Source organism: Hippoglossus stenolepis, chromosome 9, assembly GCF_022539355.2.
Source record: "Hippoglossus stenolepis isolate QCI-W04-F060 chromosome 9, HSTE1.2, whole genome shotgun sequence".
Classification (NCBI taxonomy): domain Eukaryota; kingdom Metazoa; phylum Chordata; class Actinopteri; order Pleuronectiformes; family Pleuronectidae; genus Hippoglossus; species Hippoglossus stenolepis.
The window spans coordinates 21,744,793-21,763,983 of record NC_061491.1 but is presented as its reverse complement, the minus strand read 5'-3'; the positions used below and the strand labels follow the sequence as shown (position 1 = coordinate 21,763,983).

The following is a 19,191-nucleotide window of genomic DNA, read 5'->3' as shown; positions in this document are numbered from 1 at the left end:
CTTGGGGATACAAGGTCATCCTCATTTCCCTATGTACAATATTCCATCAAAAACATCCTGAATAAGCAAAGACAATTAAGTTGTTTGTGCTCACAGATAAATGTCTAAATATTCAAAAGAAGAGCATCAAAGCTATGATCAACTCTCTGAGATGCCACAACTTCCTCAGTTAAACATCTGTCAATCCCAGTTTAACTGCTGCAAATGTCAGAATTTCTACTGGATAAACTGAGAATAAAGAGGCCTTTATCTGAGGTATAATGGTTTGATGACCCTGAGGGTGAAGGCCACAAGCTTAAACGCACAGTGAAGTTACTCTTCATACTAAAACTGCAGCTGTAGTGTTTTTACCTCCTCAGACTAGTTTTCATTCTAAATCAATCTTGGAAGCAGGTCAAGTTAAGCTAGAAATCTCAACACCGAGTAAACTGAGGATGGAAGAGTCAAACAAATTGATTAGACCGAGTTCACAAGAGCCGGGAGCTGAACTTTGATTTGCAAAGAGGTAATGATGTCTGATCTACTGAGCGGCCCACATGGCTTTCATAGTAGTGCCATACAAGCCAGTAGCCAGTCAGATTTACCTTATGCCTCATACCTTTTGCGTACCCTCAAGTTCGGCCTGTATCATTGATTGCAAGGCAAAAACACGAGATGAGGCCAGGGTGCTAAGGGAAGTTATGTTCCCAACATCCGCTGGTGGCCTCTAACACCTGCTAACATCTGGTGGTAGTTGGTTACCTTAATTGTGCGGAAGACATAAGGGATATTCAACATCTTGTCCTATATTCATAACATGTATCGAAATAAAGCCTCATCATTCCATAACTCAAGGGATAAATATCATCGGCATCAGTGAGCCAATAGGCATGTACCGTGGTTGTGCTAAGATCTAACCATGCTTACGATTCACTGTCTAACAAAACATTACACATTACAGAAGAAATGCAGTAAAAATGCTGCACTTAGAGACTGGGTGCGTGTTATGAAAGGTAACTAAGTACAGACTTCTAGTAACCAAACTTATGCCTACCTAACTTTTTCTGTTTTACTTTTTTAAATGTACAATGTGCAACTTCAGCCGATGGGGGTCTCTCAATCCCCAGGAAAAGGATCTAGTTTGATGATATCGTGAAGCAGCGAGCGATCATGAGCGTTGTTATCTTCACCAACATTGCCAATGAAAACCCACCGGTTGTGATTCAGGTGCAAATGATGTTCACGTGGGGAAAGTAATGTTTTTTAAGTTTTATTCATGTTACGCAGCAAACAATAACTAATCATGATCCATTAAGAGCGACAGTATCTTGAATAAAATTGGGGGAAACATTTTGGATCAAGCACAAATTATATAAAGTAGGTCTAGTTGTTTCTAGACATTTTAAATTAAGAATTGTTACATAATGCATCTCAAATTCTATGTAATTAAAAGTAGCAGTGCCTTAAAGTTTTAAGAATGCAGTTTAAATATAAAAAAAACAGACTTCTGCATGGGATTAGGGGAAGTGATGCAGCATCTCTACCCAACAACATCAGGCTGTGACTTCCATACCCTGCACATTTGAACTTAACCTTTTTGATGAAGTGTGGTTGCCTCTGACAAATGCCATCACACGCACACCTGCCCCAAAAGATACACCATGTTTCCAGGACACCCCCCACCCCCATCATGAGGAGCCAATAAATCCTATACAGCCAAATAGGCTCTGGCAGCTCTGCCTGGTGTCTGTAGCTTCTCCCCAGCTCCACCATGTGAGGTGTCACTGGTGTGAATGACACAGGACAATGTTCTCCAGTGATGCACCTCCAGCTCTGTAGAGTCACAATGGAGCCCCTCACCAGACAGCCCCTGCGTGTGAAATGTCTGTTTCCACGCTGTGTTGTCGCGCTAATTAAAAAACACAGCAGAGCTCCAGAGTGGAGGAGGACCGAGGCCGCTGTTGAACATCAGCAGACACGCAGTCACTCCGCCGGGGCCCGTGGAGTCCCGCTCCAGCTACTGGAGGAGCTACCTCCACATCTCTGCGCGGTTCGCCCGCTGCCAGCCGGCTGGAGCCGCGGCTGCTACGCCGAGGAGGAGGAGGAGGAGGCCACCCGGAGCACGGCTCTCTCCTACACGACCTACTTTCTTCTATCAGCGTGTAAGTGCGTGTCTCTCACGGGATTAAGACAAAAATGGCACGTTTCTCACTCACCTGCGCGATGAAAGGGAGCGCGGAGCCCACTTCCCCTCTCAGCTAACCGTTGGCTCGTCCCCCCGTGGTCCGTGTTGTCGGAGGGGAGCGAACACACAACCTCTACCGTGAAGCCGGAGGGTGGTCCCGGGCACACAGGGCAGCGGGGCCGCGGCGGAGAGACGTCCTCGCGGGGCAGGTTGGTTCTCACCGGGGGGACAGACAGCTGCTTTTCGGAGGCTCATGGACGGATCCTGTGTTTCATAAAGACACCGGGGTCGACCTCCGTCATCACGCAGCGTTCACGTCGAGCCGTGACGTCGGGAGCCCGCCCCCTCCTCTTCTGCGGCTCTGGCCAATCACGAGCGGCCCCTCGCGCTGACGTCAAAAGCAGGGCAGAGTGAATTAGTGTGTTTTGACCTGTTTTATTTAAAATCTATTGGTTTTGATATAATCTGGATCGTGACTGGTTCAGGATGAGGATACTGACTGGAAGGAAGGAAGGAAGGAAACAAAAGAGCTTGTCATGGAATCTATGATGTCCTATTCTCTTTCTGCTCAATTAAAGGTTAGGTATGTAAGATTTGGGTGAAAGGGATCTATTGGTAGAAATTGAATATAAAATAATCCTTGTGATGTTTTCACTATTGTGTTTAATCTAAATTGTATGAATTGTTGTTTTCTTTAACCTAGAAAGGGCGCCTTTTCTTTAATTACTTTATATTTACGTCAATAGCCGGTCCTCTTGGTGACTCTGTCTCTGTACTGACCCCTTTGCAAAGGTTTGAAGCTTCTTATAATAAAATATACAAAGACAGGTCTGTTGTGCGATCTTTATTTTCAGATTTCCACCACAAACTGTAACATGGTGGCGCTGTCAGGGAACTAAATAAATTGTTTTTAAATTAGAAGATAATCTCAGTAATATTAGGAACATTTTATAAGGAAAGGAAAAGACAAGACAAGATTGTGTCCTTTATATGGCTATTGCCCAGCATCATATGTTTAACTTTCCTGAAGATCTATTTCAAATTGTAAAGCTTCGACTTATCACCAGAACTTTTTACTCTCTGTTTCACATGTCCACACAGAAATGGATCAAAGGGCTTTTGCTTATTCTGCACCTGCGACATGGAATTTACTGTAAAAGGACTTAAAGCTGCAGCGTATTAATCTCACAAAACGCCTTTAAAACCAGAATAAAAGAATGGAGAAAGGAGTATCTTTGGAATTAGACCGGCACTATTCTCCTGTACAGATATAGTGTCAAATATAATATACATAATATATAGTGGCATATACAGTAATGTGTGAGGATGGTAAAAAAATCCTCAACAATTACGATGTACGTCAGGGCGAGATTGGGGAGCTAGCAGAACAGCATTGTTAAATATTTACAATATTTATTTTATGAGAGCAGCTCTAGATTATGGGTGCATAGTTTACATGTCTGCTGCAGAAACCAATAAAAGCAAGCTAAGCAGATATCCAAACTATCATTAAAGAATAAAGTCACAAAACATAGAAAGAATTCTGGGAATTAAATGACATTTTTACAGAATAAAAAAAAGAGGAGGAGAGAAAATCATAACCCATCTGAGAATTGGTCATACAGGATTAAATTATACATTTAATGATAAAATAGGCAAGCGCCCAACTGGACTCTGCAAAAAAACTGAAACTGTCACTCATGTACTGATCGAGTGTAACAGATATCATGAACAAAGAAGGGAATTAATATCAGGATTAAGACAAAAAGCTAAATGTTACATCCATAAATTTGTTAGGAAAGACATCAAGGAATATACATCATCTTCTAATGAACTTCTTAAGAGATACAGGCCGAAAGAAAAAAAATGTTTTGTTAATTCTGTTTGCTGCCAATCTACTGCTCCACACTCCAGCTCAGAAGGTGGCGGTAATGCACCTATAAACTGGTTTGCCAACTGCCAATAAACACCAGAAGAAGAAGACCTTCAGCGTCTTTCTCATTGCCTTCCTGCCTGTAGGCTCAAATATTCCACAACACTGCCATCTGCTGTGTGTTCAGCTGCACTGCCTTTATCTGAGTGCATGAACGAATGGCTGCACCAAACAGTGATCCTGGTGTAACCCGGCTGGCAGCACCAGTAAATGTTAGGTGTGAAATTTACTTGCACAGTGTTTGTTCATGTTGGGTGAAGGGACAGTGGTTTCTGTGGTGGTATTTTTGGTGCAAAACAACATTTTGTAGTTGGAGAAAATAGTCACACACGTGTATTAGTACATTTGAAGTCACAGAGAACAATGATTAAGGAGGTGCAAACACAAGTTTAACCTCAAATTTGGTAATCAAAGGTGCAAAAATCCTGTGATATATCAAAAAAATTGAGAAACTCTCCCATACACTAGCTACAGTCGTGTAAAAATTGTACTTCACTACAATTTTGAAGTGCAATAGATAGTTAATCAGGACTGCATTTGGTAATGAACCCAAGTAAAAGTATTTAAGTGTTATCAGTTTATCATCATAGACGACTAATTCACTGTTGCAGCTGATCCACGTACAGCTGCTTTAAACTATACAGTCTGGTATTTTAATTCAAATAAAAAGCAGAACTTTTTATTTTTTAATCTTGTCCTGGGAACAAGATTAAAAAATAAAAAGTTCTGCTCCACGTTTTTTCTCCTCAAATCTTTGCTTTGTGTGAAATATGAGATATGAGATAACCTGACCTCTTTGGGCCTCACTCTCATTCAAAAGAAATCATCTAACAGAGGAGAGATTTCTCTTTGGTGGAACTAACCACTCAGACATCTGAAATATGGCAAGAGTTGACAAGTTGTATTCAATAAGCAAATATAACATATCAAGTAACTATACTGTAGCTGTCAAATACACAGAGTATTGAGTAGGGTAATATCACCTGAAAGTATGAATGAAATCTTCTATATCACACTTTCACACTTACAAAATCAACTTATTTTTGCTGTTTTTAGTTGTGGTTGTGCTGTTGTCCTACTGATGAGCGTTACTCTTGTTGGTTCACTTACTCTTTGTTCACCCACATTTATGCTGTTTTATCATGCGAGTGCAGGAGGGAAATAGTGAAGGGACACATAAAAAAGGAGAGGTTGCAGCTTTCGACAGCATCTTTAATGAACTGACATCACAAAGGTCTTACTGTACTGTACATAATACTGTGGCACTTAAAGTCAGCATGCTCATAGATACCCAGGAACCAAGATAAAGCCTTAATTCAGCAGGAAAGATCACACTCTAACAGTCCCTTTGTGTCTTTACTGTATCGCACAGACTCACTTTACTTCATCTGACCAGCTAAAAATAATCGGACAAAATACAAAAAAAAGGAAATCTTTGAATAACGCATTTAAATTCTGTGAAGAACTGCCACTAAACACAATGTTAAACTGATTAACACAGAGATTTGCAGTTCTGGTCCTATTCCATCAGCTACTGCAGTACAGAGGAGACCAATACAATGTAGGATATATAACTATTCACTATACATATATACATACACACTGGTTTCCATCAGTGGTATATCAGGTGCAGGTATTTACAGTGCCTTCATTTCAGGCACATATAATACACAGTCATAAAATTGTAGTGCAAGCTTACTCCACATCACATATTTGAGGACAAACATGCTTTTAATTCATTCCTCTTTTTTCTGTCTGCTGTGGGTTTTCTCCCCCCCGTGCTTCTCTATGTTCACTTCATCCAGTGTGAAAATTCAAGCTGATCTATGTGAGTGTGTATGACAGAGAAACAATGTGTGTGAGTGTGTGTCAGAGAGAAAGACAAGGTGTGGAAGTGTTAAAGCTTGTGTCCTGGTGTGTATCTCTCCTCCTGGTTGGTTGTTGATCTTTTTTGTCTGACGATAAAAACACAAGAAGCTCAAAAAACCCATTGGGTTTTAGATGGGAATTTGACCCAGGAAGCTCTTCTTCAGTCTCTAACAGTCCTTTTTTAATCCAGACGCAGGTGGGAGATACAGCTAAAAGAGCGCGGTGAGAAAAAGAGAACACTTTACAGCACCTACATCATGCGCCAGGATGTCATGCCTTCGTGTGGAGTTTTGATGTGCATGGGTGTGTGTGTCAGTGGTGGACGAGGGCGAATGGAGGAAAAAAAAGCGTCTCAATTCCTCATATCACATTCTCAAAGAGCTGCATGGAGTTCATGATGTTCTCGTCCTGAAAAAAAGAAAGATACAAACATTTGTCAGGTAAATAATGATGACTCACTACACTTCTACACTGTACCAATTACTTCTAAATGCTAAGATAGCCTCGTGCCACCTGGAGACTTAAGTCAGCAATAAGTGAGCTGAGGCTGTACAATATCTTAAAAGTAACATTCAGTTCAACATATATGAGGAATTAAGTTTCCAATAATAAGTGTAATATGATTTATTTTTTACTCTGGATCAAATTTAGCACGCTGTTTAACAGAAACACCTCTGAAAGTTAATAATAAACTCAACACAACTAAGTGAATCAATCTGATTATCAGTGTCCAAACTTTGTAATAAAGCAATAGTGTGCAACACAAAAAACATCCAGTCTGTAAATTCTGATAATGTGCCAGCCAACTTGAGTACATTCAATTGCAAAAATAGAACTGTGTGTGGAAGGAGCAGCCACAACCAACCCAGACAGACAAAAGGAGAACATGCAAACTTCCTTATTATTCTTAGCGAGTCACCTTCTGACAGGTCTCAATGAACTCTTCAATGGTCACGACACCATCTCTATTTTTGTCCATTTTCTGTGGGGAAAAAGGAAAAAACACACAAAGACAGAAAGAACAGACTCGTTAGTGAGGGCGTTTTCAGATACTTCGTAATGTTCCTTTGATGAGAGACTAAACAGAGGCCAGGTAGCACTGTACACATGAACCTGGAAGAACTTGTCCACGTGTTCGGACGGCGCTTCATCTCGCACACACGGGTAGGTGTATCTCCCCATCATGTCATAGATTGATTGCATAATCGCCAGCATCTCCTGAAGAGAAGATGACAGAAGCAAAGTGAAGTGAGCTATTTATCGTTGTTCACCTATGTGATAAGATTTAATATATGTGAATGAAACTCCCTTTACGAACATGGACAAAACACGGTTAAACGTGGGATCTCCCATGAAGGCATGATGCAGCACAGTCAGAGGGAAATTAAATTAAGTTTTGTTTTGAACTGAAACAGGAGCGCTTCACATGATATTACCCAGAATGCTATGTAGAAAAGAGAGAGGTGGAGAGAGAGAGAGGAGTCCGGAGAGGCTTAATGGATCTCGTGCAGCTGTGATGTGAAAAAAGATTTTACCAATGAAAGAAAACGACCAGCCATTATGTGGCGGTCAGTGTTGATATTGTGGTGGAGGCCACAAACAAACAATTCAGTGGAATCCCTTCATTGTTAACTCTTCCTTTGCTTCAAGACCTTTTTGGTGGATTAAAGCTAGCACGGACATTCTCTTCAATCTTTTATAGGATAAAGGTAAACCTGTAGAATTTGCCTGCAAGTCCTCTTTTAACTTCTGTGATGGAAATTTTACCTGGTGAGCCTTCTAAAATATAGAGATTAGAGAATAATAGTCTTTTAAGTGTACTTTATTCCTTGCAAGGAAGGTCAGACAATCATACAGCGTGTGAAGAGCATTCTGCAGAGGGAATGACAGAGAAACAGTTGCAGGCGTGTGCTTTTTATGCAGATGCAGTGAAGAGATGTGTGTGTGAAGAGTTGAACTATGTATGTGTGTGTGTGTGTGTGTGTGTGTGTGTGTGTGTGTGTGTGTGTGTGTGTGTGTGTGTGTGTGTGTGTGTGTGTGTGTGTGTGTGTGTGTGAACTATGTGTGTGTGTATATGTATGTGAACTGTGTGTGTGAACTAAGTGAATAGTAAAATCCCAGGGGATAAGACACAGATACATGCTGAAGGCCTCCTGGCCAAGCCAGGACCCAGACACAGGCTGAAGGCCTCTTCAAGGTCTTGGGAGACCAGCACAGTCTCAGATTTGTGGCCCTGATGTCATCTTGGCAGTTACACAAGCAGAAATAGTATGCATAAGCAGAGATAATATATAGTGTGGTATAATGGTAACATTTTCCATTACACTTCTCATTGTCAAAAAGCTGCACATCCCAATATCACACTCTCAGTACCTCTTTGGTGATGTAGCCGTCCTGATTAATGTCGTAGAGGTTAAAGGCCCAGTTGAGCTTCTCAGTGACGGAACCTCGGAGCAACACTGACAGGCCGATGACAAAGTCCTCGAAGCGGATAGAACCGTTTCTGTCGATGTCAAACGCGTTGAACAGGAAGTGAGCGTAGGTGCTTGCGTCTGTGGACAAAAGGAGTCGGGGTGAGGGGTTTAGTGTTCTGTACTTGGGTAAGGAGGGTTGCTTGTGTTATGCTTGACTAAGAGTTATAAAAACTTGCTCTGGGCTCTTTGCTTGTCATAGAATATACGGCTTCCCCTCTAATTTCTCCAATAAACCCAGATCTGGATGTGTTAACAGAACAATTATTTCATATAGCCTGCTACAAAATGATCGTACTTCTGGTGTTGTTTATCCCGGCTGTCTAAATAAAGAGCGCTTCAGTCCCATAAAATGTTCAAATCATCCATCACTGGAACAGGTTTATTGTAAATTAAATCTATATAAATCATTTATCTTTACAACGGTTCTGTTTTATTGCTGCAGGAAGCCTTTGAATTAAAAACAGGTTGAAATACTTTCAATAAAATAAAATAAAATAAAGTTTTAGGACCCAATTACAGCCAGAATTGTCAATGGCTTTCGCAATGTCAAAAACCGAATATAAAAAAACTTGAAATTAGCCGCACATCAACTATTTAAAATGCTGCTTATATACAATATATCAGTAAAAACACTGAGATATAATGAAAGGGTGTATTTCTGAGCAGAGCCAACTCCTGATAAAGTCCATGCAGTCTCTGACAAGAGAGGAGAGGAGAGATTGTTCAAACTGCTAACCTCCTTGGGGAAAGAACTGAGAATAGATGGTCTTGAATGTCTCCTCATCAACCAGCCCGCTGGGACACTCCTGCTCAAGAGATGGAGAAAAAAATTAGATCTATATACTAGAATAATTTAAGTCTATATAAAGCATAACGATGGTGGTTAAGAAATCAAGATTAAGAAGCAATTAAGCAGCTGGACGTACATTCTTGAAGCCGCGATACAGAGACTGAAGTTCCTTCCTGGTGAACTTGGTCTGAGCCTGCAGCTGGTCCAGCCCCTCCGGCTGGTGACGCACTGTCGACAGCTCCAAGTCACTGTCGCTGCTGTCTGTGGGAGAAAGAGTGAGAGAGAGCGAGAGAGAGAGAGAGAGAGAGAGAGAGAGAGAGAGAGAGAGAGAGAGAGAGAGAGAGAGAGGGGTGGAGAGACGGACAGGAAGAGATTGAGAAGAAAGAAAGAAAGAGAGAGAAGTGATGTATAGAGGGAAAGATGAGGAGAAAAAGAGGGAGGATGGGGCAGACTGAGTGTGTGGATGCAGGTTTAACATTTGGGGAGGAGGTGGGGTCACACATTCAACAGGGAGGCATTTTATCATAGAGGAGGTGGGGAGAACGTGCAAGTTCCAGAGAAATGTAATAAAAAACTTCAAAGGAGCAAGCGGCAGGCAAACGAGGGAGTAAAAAAGAAGAGGAGGTACTTTCTTTATGGCGGAAATGTCACTGAACACGCATCGTAGTGTTCTTTAAATAATTAGAATAAATAAATACAAAAAAAATCTGAATTTGGGAAATCCAATCAAAGCCACGTTGTCTTTTTTACGCACGGAGCAATCACCATTAAGTGTTGCAGCATCATTGGTTACCAGTTCACACACATTAAGAGAAAGCACTGCACCACTGGGAAAAAGAAAACATTCCAAAAAAAGGGAGGGAAGTTTTCCTGAGTTATAGTTTGGGTTTCTCCTGTTTCCATACTCACCATCTTTAGACAAGAGAGAACAGATGAGGAAGAGGAGTGTTGACACCAAGAAGGAGTGAAAGAGAGAGCATGGAGAACAGTGGGAGAGTGATAGTAAGAGGAAGAAAAAAACAAAAGCAAAACAAAGATAACAAGTCAGATCGGACACAGAGGATTATATGACGAGCGCTGAGTAATCCAAACTCAGGTATTCTGATAACACATCCAGCAGAGCAGTGAAATATCATATACTGTGAAACATAAAGCAAAAACCTATTTGCTTAGTGATGACCATCGACTGTAAATAAAGATGTGTCTCCACTTCTGTTCACTATCCAGAAATGAAGCTAAAAAAATCCAAGATACAGATATTTGGAGGCGGAGTCTGTGCAGTGGCGATCAGGGGATGGGGGTCCCGTCGATACATGTGCTCGACCAATCACAGTCAGTCTCAGCTGTCAATCATGACATCTCACCCGTCTTTATAGCATCTAACTTACCAGAAAAATCAGCACTTTAACAAACATCAGTGATAAAAACTAAAATGACAGAAACCATTTCAGAGAAAAACCTGTACTTTGACTTCATAGCTTGTCCCATAATAACATGGAGGAGGCTGCATTTATGTACTGCAGCCAGCCACCAGGTGGCAATCAAAACGCTTTGGCTTCACTTGTGGGAGCTGTCATGTCGTCCATCTTTATCTACAGTCTATTGTGATGACTGAACATGAGGAAGACCATGAGAATAAACATCCAGAAAATAGGAGTGAGTGGACACAAAATAATATGCATGAATATTTCAATTTCAATATTGGATTTTTTTATCCATAGCTGGAACGCCACTGTTTCGTAACGCAGCAAGTCATTAAGATAAATCCAGATTTTTATAAAAGCACCAACATACCAGACAGAGCCCGACCAAAACATCAGCGTCCAGTTTCATCAGCTGATTTATGGTAATTGCAGATAATTCGATTATGGCTTTTATCACGGCCAAGAAAATAAAAAGAACATTTAAAAGAAATTAAAGCAGGGGTTCGCTGAATATAGAGCTTGAGCTATTTTATTACCGATGACACTATTGCACTCCACTGTTGGCAACACACTAACCCCCTTAACAATGTCTGGTCATTAAGAAGAAATTACAGAAAGAGCTGATGCAGACACTCCCCCTGCAAATAACCAAATGTAAAGGATCCTTGACAAATACCATTGTTTATGATGTGTGTTTCAAATCAGCTGATGCATTGATTCACAGATTTTTTTTAAACTATCAAATTTCCTGTATGGGTTGGGTGCCAATAAACAAATATAGCAGCAATAAGTGATTAGTTTTTCCATTGTAGCCTCGAGATGCTCACGACTGATGAACTAAAATGATCTCGTTATTTACATCCTTTGTTCTCGTCTCATCTTTAGAAGGATCTCACAACTACATCTTCTCCTCATACGATTTTTTTTACCCTCCACACTTGGATCATTAAAGTAAAACATTTCTTTCCAGCCTCCTCGCTCCTCGCTCCATCTCATCCTCTTCCTCCTCCTCCTCTTCATTCCCCCTCTCCTAGGTTGCCTCACCGGTCTCAGTGATGTCGATCAGGCCCAGCAGGTGCATGAGTTTGAGGAACATGATCACAAGGCAGACGATCCCAACTGTCTGCAGTCCCTCCGTCTCCCACCTCACACTCATCGTCCCCTCTTCTTCAATCGTGTCTTCCAGGGTTCTCGTCTTTCCGTCTTCTTCTACTACATTATTGGACTTTCTCCGCACATTTGTTTCACTCCTTTCTCTCAGTTCATCCTTCATGACTCTGAAACATCGTGACTCAATCTTCACTCATCTTTTTTTCTCGTTTATTCTTATTTTACTCTCCCCTTTTACTTTTTTATAATTGACTGCCTCCCCCTGTTCTCGTCCTGCTCTGAAGGGTATTCTCCAAGATGAATAGCGGCGTCTGATGGTCTTTTATTAAGGTCAAGTGGATCCTATTACCTCAAGAGAGAGAAAGAGAGACAGACAGAGAGAAAGAGAGAGAAAGGGAGAGAGAGGGAGAGAGAGAGAGAGCAAGAATCCCCCTCCAAAAATCTGAACCGCAGCTTTAATCCACAGGAAATACAAGTTCAGAGCGCAGAGATTCTCACATCACACATGTAGAAGTTGGTTTTGGGATTCCTCCAGTGTTTCTTATTCCTCTAGCTGAAGACAAACCTCCCATCAAAGACCAAAAACACAGCCAACATTCTCCCAGTGAGCGCTGACTGAGTGACTGAGCTCCTCTACGTCTACATCCTCCCTCCATCTCACATCTAATTAACCTGTGAACTCCTGAGGAAACACAGGAGAGCCACGTTTCTCCCACTTTTATCAAAACAACTACATACAACTCACTAAATACATCAGTGCACCTGATACTGTGAATTTAAGTGAACAGGATCGACAAAGATTGAATATGTTTTGCTAAATGTGACGTACAGAACAACGGTTTGCCTTTAAGGAACCAATGGGGGCGGTGGCAAAGGTCAACAGGTGTCCTGAATCCCATTCTCCCAGTCATCTCTGTGATCCACTTTCTAATTGCTCCCTCGTCTCTCCTGGGCTTCGTAGCACAGATTGAATACGGCATCAACTCAGTGGAGCCCCGTCACACACACTCACACCATATGACATAAAGGGAAACAGTGAGCAAACGCTCCCTCAGGTCCTGTGACACTTATTCATTTCATCAACTAATTTTTAGGGAGGGAGGGTGGATAGATGGATGGATGGATAAATATATTGATGGATGGATGGATAGATAACAGAGGCCTGATACCTTATAAAATATTAACAGTAAAAATATTATTACTTATAACATTAAAGAGTACTGAAAGTAAAATTACCCATCCTGCAGAACTCCTGAATCATCCTGACTGATTTAATTTCAACTCAGAGATAAATAAAGTAATAAAAATCATAATCTATAAAAAAAAAAAAGATCTGTATTTTATATTAATAATCTGATTCTGAAAAGAAACAAGTAACTTGAGATATAAAAAACTGAATTTAAAAAAACTCAAGTAACCTCACTGGACTAAATACATAGATACATTCCACCAGTGCTGTCATTTCACTGGCTTATCTTTGAGTGATGGTCAATCCAGAGTCTTTAGCAGGATATTATTAATAATGAATCATTCATTTAATGTTCAGGTCATTGTTATTTATCTACGATTCAGAGACAAATATTGTATATTTTACTCCACTACGTTTAGTTAATAACTTTTTTTACAGCTTTAAATAAGTAATACAAAATAATGCATAATAAAGTATGATGTATTTATTATATAATATTTAGGATGAGACTTTACTGATCCCATGGGGGAGATTCACAATTGACCACAAAGATTTTGTATTTATGTTTATTATATGCTTTGTATTGATTCTTAATAAAAAATTATAAACAATAAAAGGTAAATACCAAGGACTAAAAAACACACATAAAATATAAGCTGTTAAATGATATATAATCCAGCTGGTAAACATGGAAACAACAGACTGATTTCCTCTCCAACTCTCTGCGCACTTTATTGATGCGACTCATTAAAATATCTTGTATTCAAATGTGGAGTAAAAATACCAGATGTTGTATCTCAGGGCTTCAGAATGAGGCTCATACATCTCTAAAGACACGGCTACCTCTGGCATCGATGTCATCCCAAAATAGGACCGAGCTGGACTCAACCCAAAGTCGACATGAGAGCGGGGAGAGGAGCCCCAGAGTGCAACAACAAGCCAATGTCAACACTTCTATTTCACATCGGACCATTTCACTGGACACAAGAGGCGTGACGTGTGCAAGCATCACTCCTCGAGTGCTGATATCATAAATAATGCAACAGATAAGTGATCAGACCTCATCTGCCTGGTGATTGATAAATGGCCTTTAATGCACTGCTGCTAAATGTGGATTATCTGCACAGGAGCAGAGGGGATGTTGTTTCCAGACAAGATAAAATTACACTGCTTGAATAATGATTGGTCTGATATTTTTACCCCCTAGTACAAACAATCTTTAAAATACTTTTCTATGTCTCATGTCCTCAAATGTTTGGGAAATAAGACATTATATCAGCATGAGGCCACTTATTTAGAGGATTTTTAAACCCTGAGCAGAATCTTACACATAAATCAGCCAATGTGTAGAATTAAATCATAAAATGTCAAGTTATCAACAGGCTGAATAGTATGGTGTTCAAGTGTGAAGTTAAACCACAAGAGGGCAGCAGTCTGTATGCTACTTAAAACACATACACACACTCTAACCTCTGTGTTGAGTCCCTGCAAAGGGTCACACAGTAAATCTGAGGACTCATGAGATTCTGAAGAGATTCTGTTAAACTACTTCTTACTTATCTTTTTTGGCCTTGAGCAGTTATTGAAATAAAACCATCAGAAATGTGTCTTTGATGAACTTCCATGTTTATGGTGCCACAGCTGTGCATAAACCAGTTTACAGGCAAGTTTAGAGCCACGCATTTGATCTGTATAAATATAATATACTTTATAAACCAATCACAAAGTTCATATTTTTTTACTTGAGTGAGTGAACTTCACTTTGCACCACTGGCTGCTATTTGGAATCTATTTCTATTTAAAGAGGGCACAACATCTGGACTTTCAGTTTCCCTACATGAAGACAGGCGATGAAAGACAACAGATGTGTTTTAACTCCCGCTATCTGCTGCCAGATAGTTAAACATGATGAAGACAATGAAGCCGGCGACTTACTGACACTGCACTTGGTAAATTAGTCCCAGTGGGAGATGGAGAGGTAATGAAGTGGCCGGAATGAGGATGAAGATGCATGAAGAGAAATTCGGAGGCTACTGAGGGATGGCCAGTGTCCTTCAGGGTCCTGGAGGAGTACTCCAGGCTCCATATTTAGGCGGCCTTAGTGAAAGCCTGTTCAATACTGCATGTATAATTGATGTGAAGTAATGCTAAACCGGGGTGTAGGCCCTGCCACACTGGGAGGAAGAGAAGGAGGAGGAGGAGGAGGAGAAGGAGGGAGGGGGGCTCGATTTGAAGAACTGAAAATTGGAGAGATTGAGAAGAGTGATAAATTATGAAAGGGCATTACTGGTGTTTTTGTTGAATTTACTACTTATGATTCGGAGCCGTATGAGAAGCACTAATGTGCCGACTGGAGCCTTCCTGCTGTAATTGTCTTGGCAAACTGACTGCAGGCCACTCTGACTGTCTGGCCTTCAGCCCAAAACTCTTATCAAAGGGAGCTGCATCATTCAAAGAGCAGTGTCTGATGTCTCATTTACAGTCCCAAATGTACACAGTCTATTGGCCCATCAATGTTTTATGATATACCCCTTAGTGGGCAAAATAAAACATCCCATTAACCTTTTCCCACTACGATGCCATACATAGATTTGCTGATAGTCTGTAATTAATAATGGGTCCACAAATACAAAAACACACACAGGAAAACTCATTCTATGTATTGTATATCCATTTAGGTTTGTGTTTCTTCGGTTTGAAGGCATTTTTACTTGATTAGATCTAAACACAGTAGTTACAGGAGAGGATTGACAGGGACAGAGGGACAGAGGGACAGAGGGACAGAGTCAGGAGAGATAACCTGCAATAATCATCCCTACAGCGGGACTCTAACCAGCTTCAACAACTTTTCCTCTATTTATTTTATTCATGTATTTCTCCAGGGATAATTTTCTTGATCACGAAATGTTCCTCAACTTGAACGAACACATACTTGTCAATTTAACCTCCGAGGCCACCCAGTGTCATTTGTCAACATTAGTGTCATTGTAAAGCCACTGCTGTCCCTCAGTCGGCTATATTATAGTGTTTTATTAACCATTTATTGAATGTTTATCTAGTGGTTATATTGGAGGGAGGGGATTGAGGTATGTTTAGTAAGTACATGAGGTAGATAACGGTTGCACCAAATTGCAGGTCCCTCTTAAACCAGTAGAGGGGCCTCAGGTGGGCCCTTACCTTCAAACGAGGACATGGGCTCCAGGATGCCAAACTGCTTGAGAACTGCCATGAAAAGGATGATGACCACTCCGATGGCAAACAGCTCCATGCCCTGGATCCCCATGACTGCAGGACAAGGGAGGGGGGGGCCCACTCAGGGCCGAGCCTGCACGAGAAGGCCTGGTCTCGGGGAGAGCGACGATAGGAAGCCAGGGGCCAGGCTAGTCAACAACAAGGGTTTTCAACAGGGACGGACCAGGACGGGACAGGATTCAGTCTGGTTGGTGGGTGGCAGCATGGGTTTGTTTCCAGGCCCAGGACGCAGCATGAGAACCAGGCCAGTGAGCTGGATGAAGGCTGCTCTAATGTCAACACTGATGCTGAAGTGGAAAATACGTGGAAGTCGACATATATGGAAAACCTCCCTCTCCGGACCCATGAGGGAAAATGGGGGTTGTGTCACGAGCCATTTATTACAGTGCATTAAAGGAGACGTTAAGAGTCACTTTCCAGACTTTCATCCTGCATACACACACTCAGGAGCTCGGACTGGCAAAGACACAAGTTACTGCTCATCGTCTTAATCCAAACAGCTATTATCAGTCCTCGCCTCATAGTTTACACTCATGAATCACATCTTGGTTTTAAATAAAAACGTCGTTTGGGCAAAGCAAAGAACTCGATTACAGCCTCGAAGTCCATTTTCAGAATTATGCTCCCATTAGGTGGGAGAGAGTCCAGGTGAATGCAAGCGACTTATTGAAATACACAAAGTCAGAAAACACAACATGCGATACTTATCTTCCATGCCTTTAAATGGCAAAACAACATAGGCGGGTATAAATAAATTACCCCATTATATGCGCCGATCACACAAGCAATTTGTGAAACCTCAGCTCTGGAACAAAATCATACTGCAAACACTGTTTATGTGCGAACTGAGGACAATCTGACTATCTAGTCTTCACGGCATCTGGGATAATATTCATAACAGCAATACTGAGGATGAGGTAATCTTCCAAAACAGACATGATGCAAAAAAGTAGGCTCCCATGCAAAGTGAAAACTCTGATGAACAAAAAATGGGGAAATTAACTTGTTGGACTTCTGACAATTTAAGTCAGGCAAGAAATCCCTTTGTCGGTAATCCTTTGGTCATCCTAGCACCTTTTAGCCCAGCGGTATAAACAGTTACATTCAGGATCGGTGTTGTGCTTCTGTCCGCTTCACTGTCCAAGTCCAGGTCCAGATATGGAAGAGTATGGCCCTGGAGAGAAGGCACTTAGAGCAGCAGCAGCGTCCAGGGAGGGAAATCCTGAGAAACTGAGAGGAGCCGTGGGGAATGAAACCTCCTCCTGCGGTCTCTACCTCCTCCGCACATATTTTTCCATCACTCCCTGCTCAGGGCAGCTTTTTTTTAATTTATCTGTTGCAACTTTACCTCCCTCGACTCAGTCCTTCCACATTCGCTCCAGCCGAGGTTTAATAACTAAAGTCCACCTTAAACCTTCCACCCATCCCGTCGTTCTTTTTGGTCTCTCCTTACTCCACCGCACTCCTCCTTTTTTTTCGTCTGTCCATCTGATTTGCTTTTGCACCCCGGGGCTTTGCATCTCCTCCTCCTCCTCCTCCTCCTCCTCCCTCCATCTCCTCTGTCATTCCATAACTTTGGCCGACCGAGGAAAGAGGGAGCCTCTCTGCTCGGCTCCCTCTTTCCTCTACAAATTGTCCATCCTTTCTCCAGCACATCCACCTCTTCACCTCTTTGTCTTCTCCTTCTACATCCAGAGGCTGCAACTACTACTACATAGGTGCAACAGTTTTGCTTCTCTTTGTTATTTTGTATATGTTTGTGTTTGTTTTAAACCTTTTCTTAGTAACTTTTACGTCTTATTAGTCATTATTTGTCAGGTAAAACTCTGACTCTAGTGAGGGGGGGGGGGGGGCAGTTAACGTAATTCTAAACCCTGGACTCTGAATATTTCACAGTGCCTGGAAGATGTGCAACAGTTGGATAAAGAGTAGATGGAAGAAAAATGTATGTGTGAATATAAGTGTGGATAAAGTGTGGGGTGGTTGCAGAAAAACTGATGACTCTGCACTTACTAATGCATCAAGATAAGATGGGAATGGAATTACACCTGTGTGTGTGTTCAATCTATTACCCTTATTTAGGGGACATACATCTTTCACATTATAGGAACTTGTCTTCCTTATGGGAACAAAGAACAAGTCTGGATGTATATCACTATACTTTAACGTATATATATGTTAAGGTGAAGTCGTGTTTTAAGGTTAGGTTAAGGTTTGGTCTACGTCAAGTTTTGGTTCAGGTTAAGGTTGGGGTAAGGGTTAGGTAGAAGTTAAGGTTAAAGTTAGAGAAAAGAAGGAGACACAAATGGGAGGCCAGAGAGAGAGAGAGAGAGAGAGAGAGAGAGAGAGAGAAATATCTTTGTGGTGAGGTGGCGGTGGTGGTAGTGGAGCTTCTCTCGTTTTTTGCACTTTGGACATTTTACCAGAAGAAACTAGGTCAGCCATTACTCATAAAATAAAAAGATAAATCCATCTATCCGGTCTCTACTGTCACTATTTCTTAATATGCCACAGTGTGTGTGGAGCATCTCTACAGCAGAGGAAACACCCTGAAGGTCAAATTTACATTTCAGTTACCACTTTGAGGAGGAGAGTGGATTAGGTGACAGGCTTTCACACACTAACACACAACACACCGTGCAGGTATATCTGTGCATACTGTTGTTAGAATATGTGATGTATTTGAGTTTCTTCTCGTGTGTGTGTGTGTGTGTGTGTGTGTGTGTGTGTGTGTGTGTGTGTGTGTGTGTGTGTGTGTGTGTGTGTGTGTGTGTGTGTGTGGGCAGGCCATTAGGGCACTAACAGGTTTTTTAAAAGGTATGCTTGGCGCTGCCTGCTGACACAACAGTCAGTAAGAGAAGGGAGAGAGAACCCAGAATGTTTCCTCACATTCGGACACGTCATCAAAGACCACCTCAGGCTTCACCACAGTCAGAGAGGAGGGAGACACTTCTCTTGAATGCACACGACAATGACTCTGCTCTCA

At 41.5% G+C, this 19,191-nt stretch overlaps 2 protein-coding genes across 9 annotated transcripts in view; both read right to left on the bottom strand.

The window, feature by feature from the left end:
• Positions 1–2,458, bottom strand: part of slc23a2 (solute carrier family 23 member 2) — a 32,875-nt gene extending 30,417 nt beyond the window's left edge. For all 4 annotated transcript variants that reach the window (XM_035166500.2, XM_035166501.2, XM_035166502.2 and 1 more), the window contains exon 1: positions 2,196–2,458. The gene's annotated coding sequence lies outside the window, so the exon portion shown is untranslated. The remainder of the gene's footprint in view (positions 1–2,195) is intronic.
• A 2,833-nt stretch (positions 2,459–5,291) lies between these two features.
• LOC118115403 (calsenilin) overlaps positions 5,292–19,191 on the bottom strand; it is a 34,626-nt gene continuing 20,726 nt past the window's right edge. For 2 of the 5 annotated variants that reach the window (XM_047341414.1, XM_035166522.2), the window contains 6 exons: positions 9,367–9,491; positions 9,177–9,246; positions 8,340–8,518; positions 7,080–7,184; positions 6,886–6,948; positions 5,292–6,374 (listed from right to left, as the gene is read on the bottom strand). In XM_047341414.1, the coding sequence (XP_047197370.1) occupies positions 6,327–6,374; positions 6,886–6,948; positions 7,080–7,184; positions 8,340–8,518; positions 9,177–9,246; positions 9,367–9,491 (590 nt within the window). In that variant the 3' untranslated portion in view covers positions 5,292–6,326. Of the gene's footprint in view, positions 6,375–6,885; positions 6,949–7,079; positions 7,185–8,339; positions 8,519–9,176; positions 9,247–9,366; positions 9,492–10,139; positions 10,143–11,698; positions 12,004–16,130; positions 17,590–19,191 lie in introns of those variants that run through there. The other 3 variants (XM_035166524.2, XM_035166523.2, XM_035166525.2) reach the window with 3 other exon arrangements.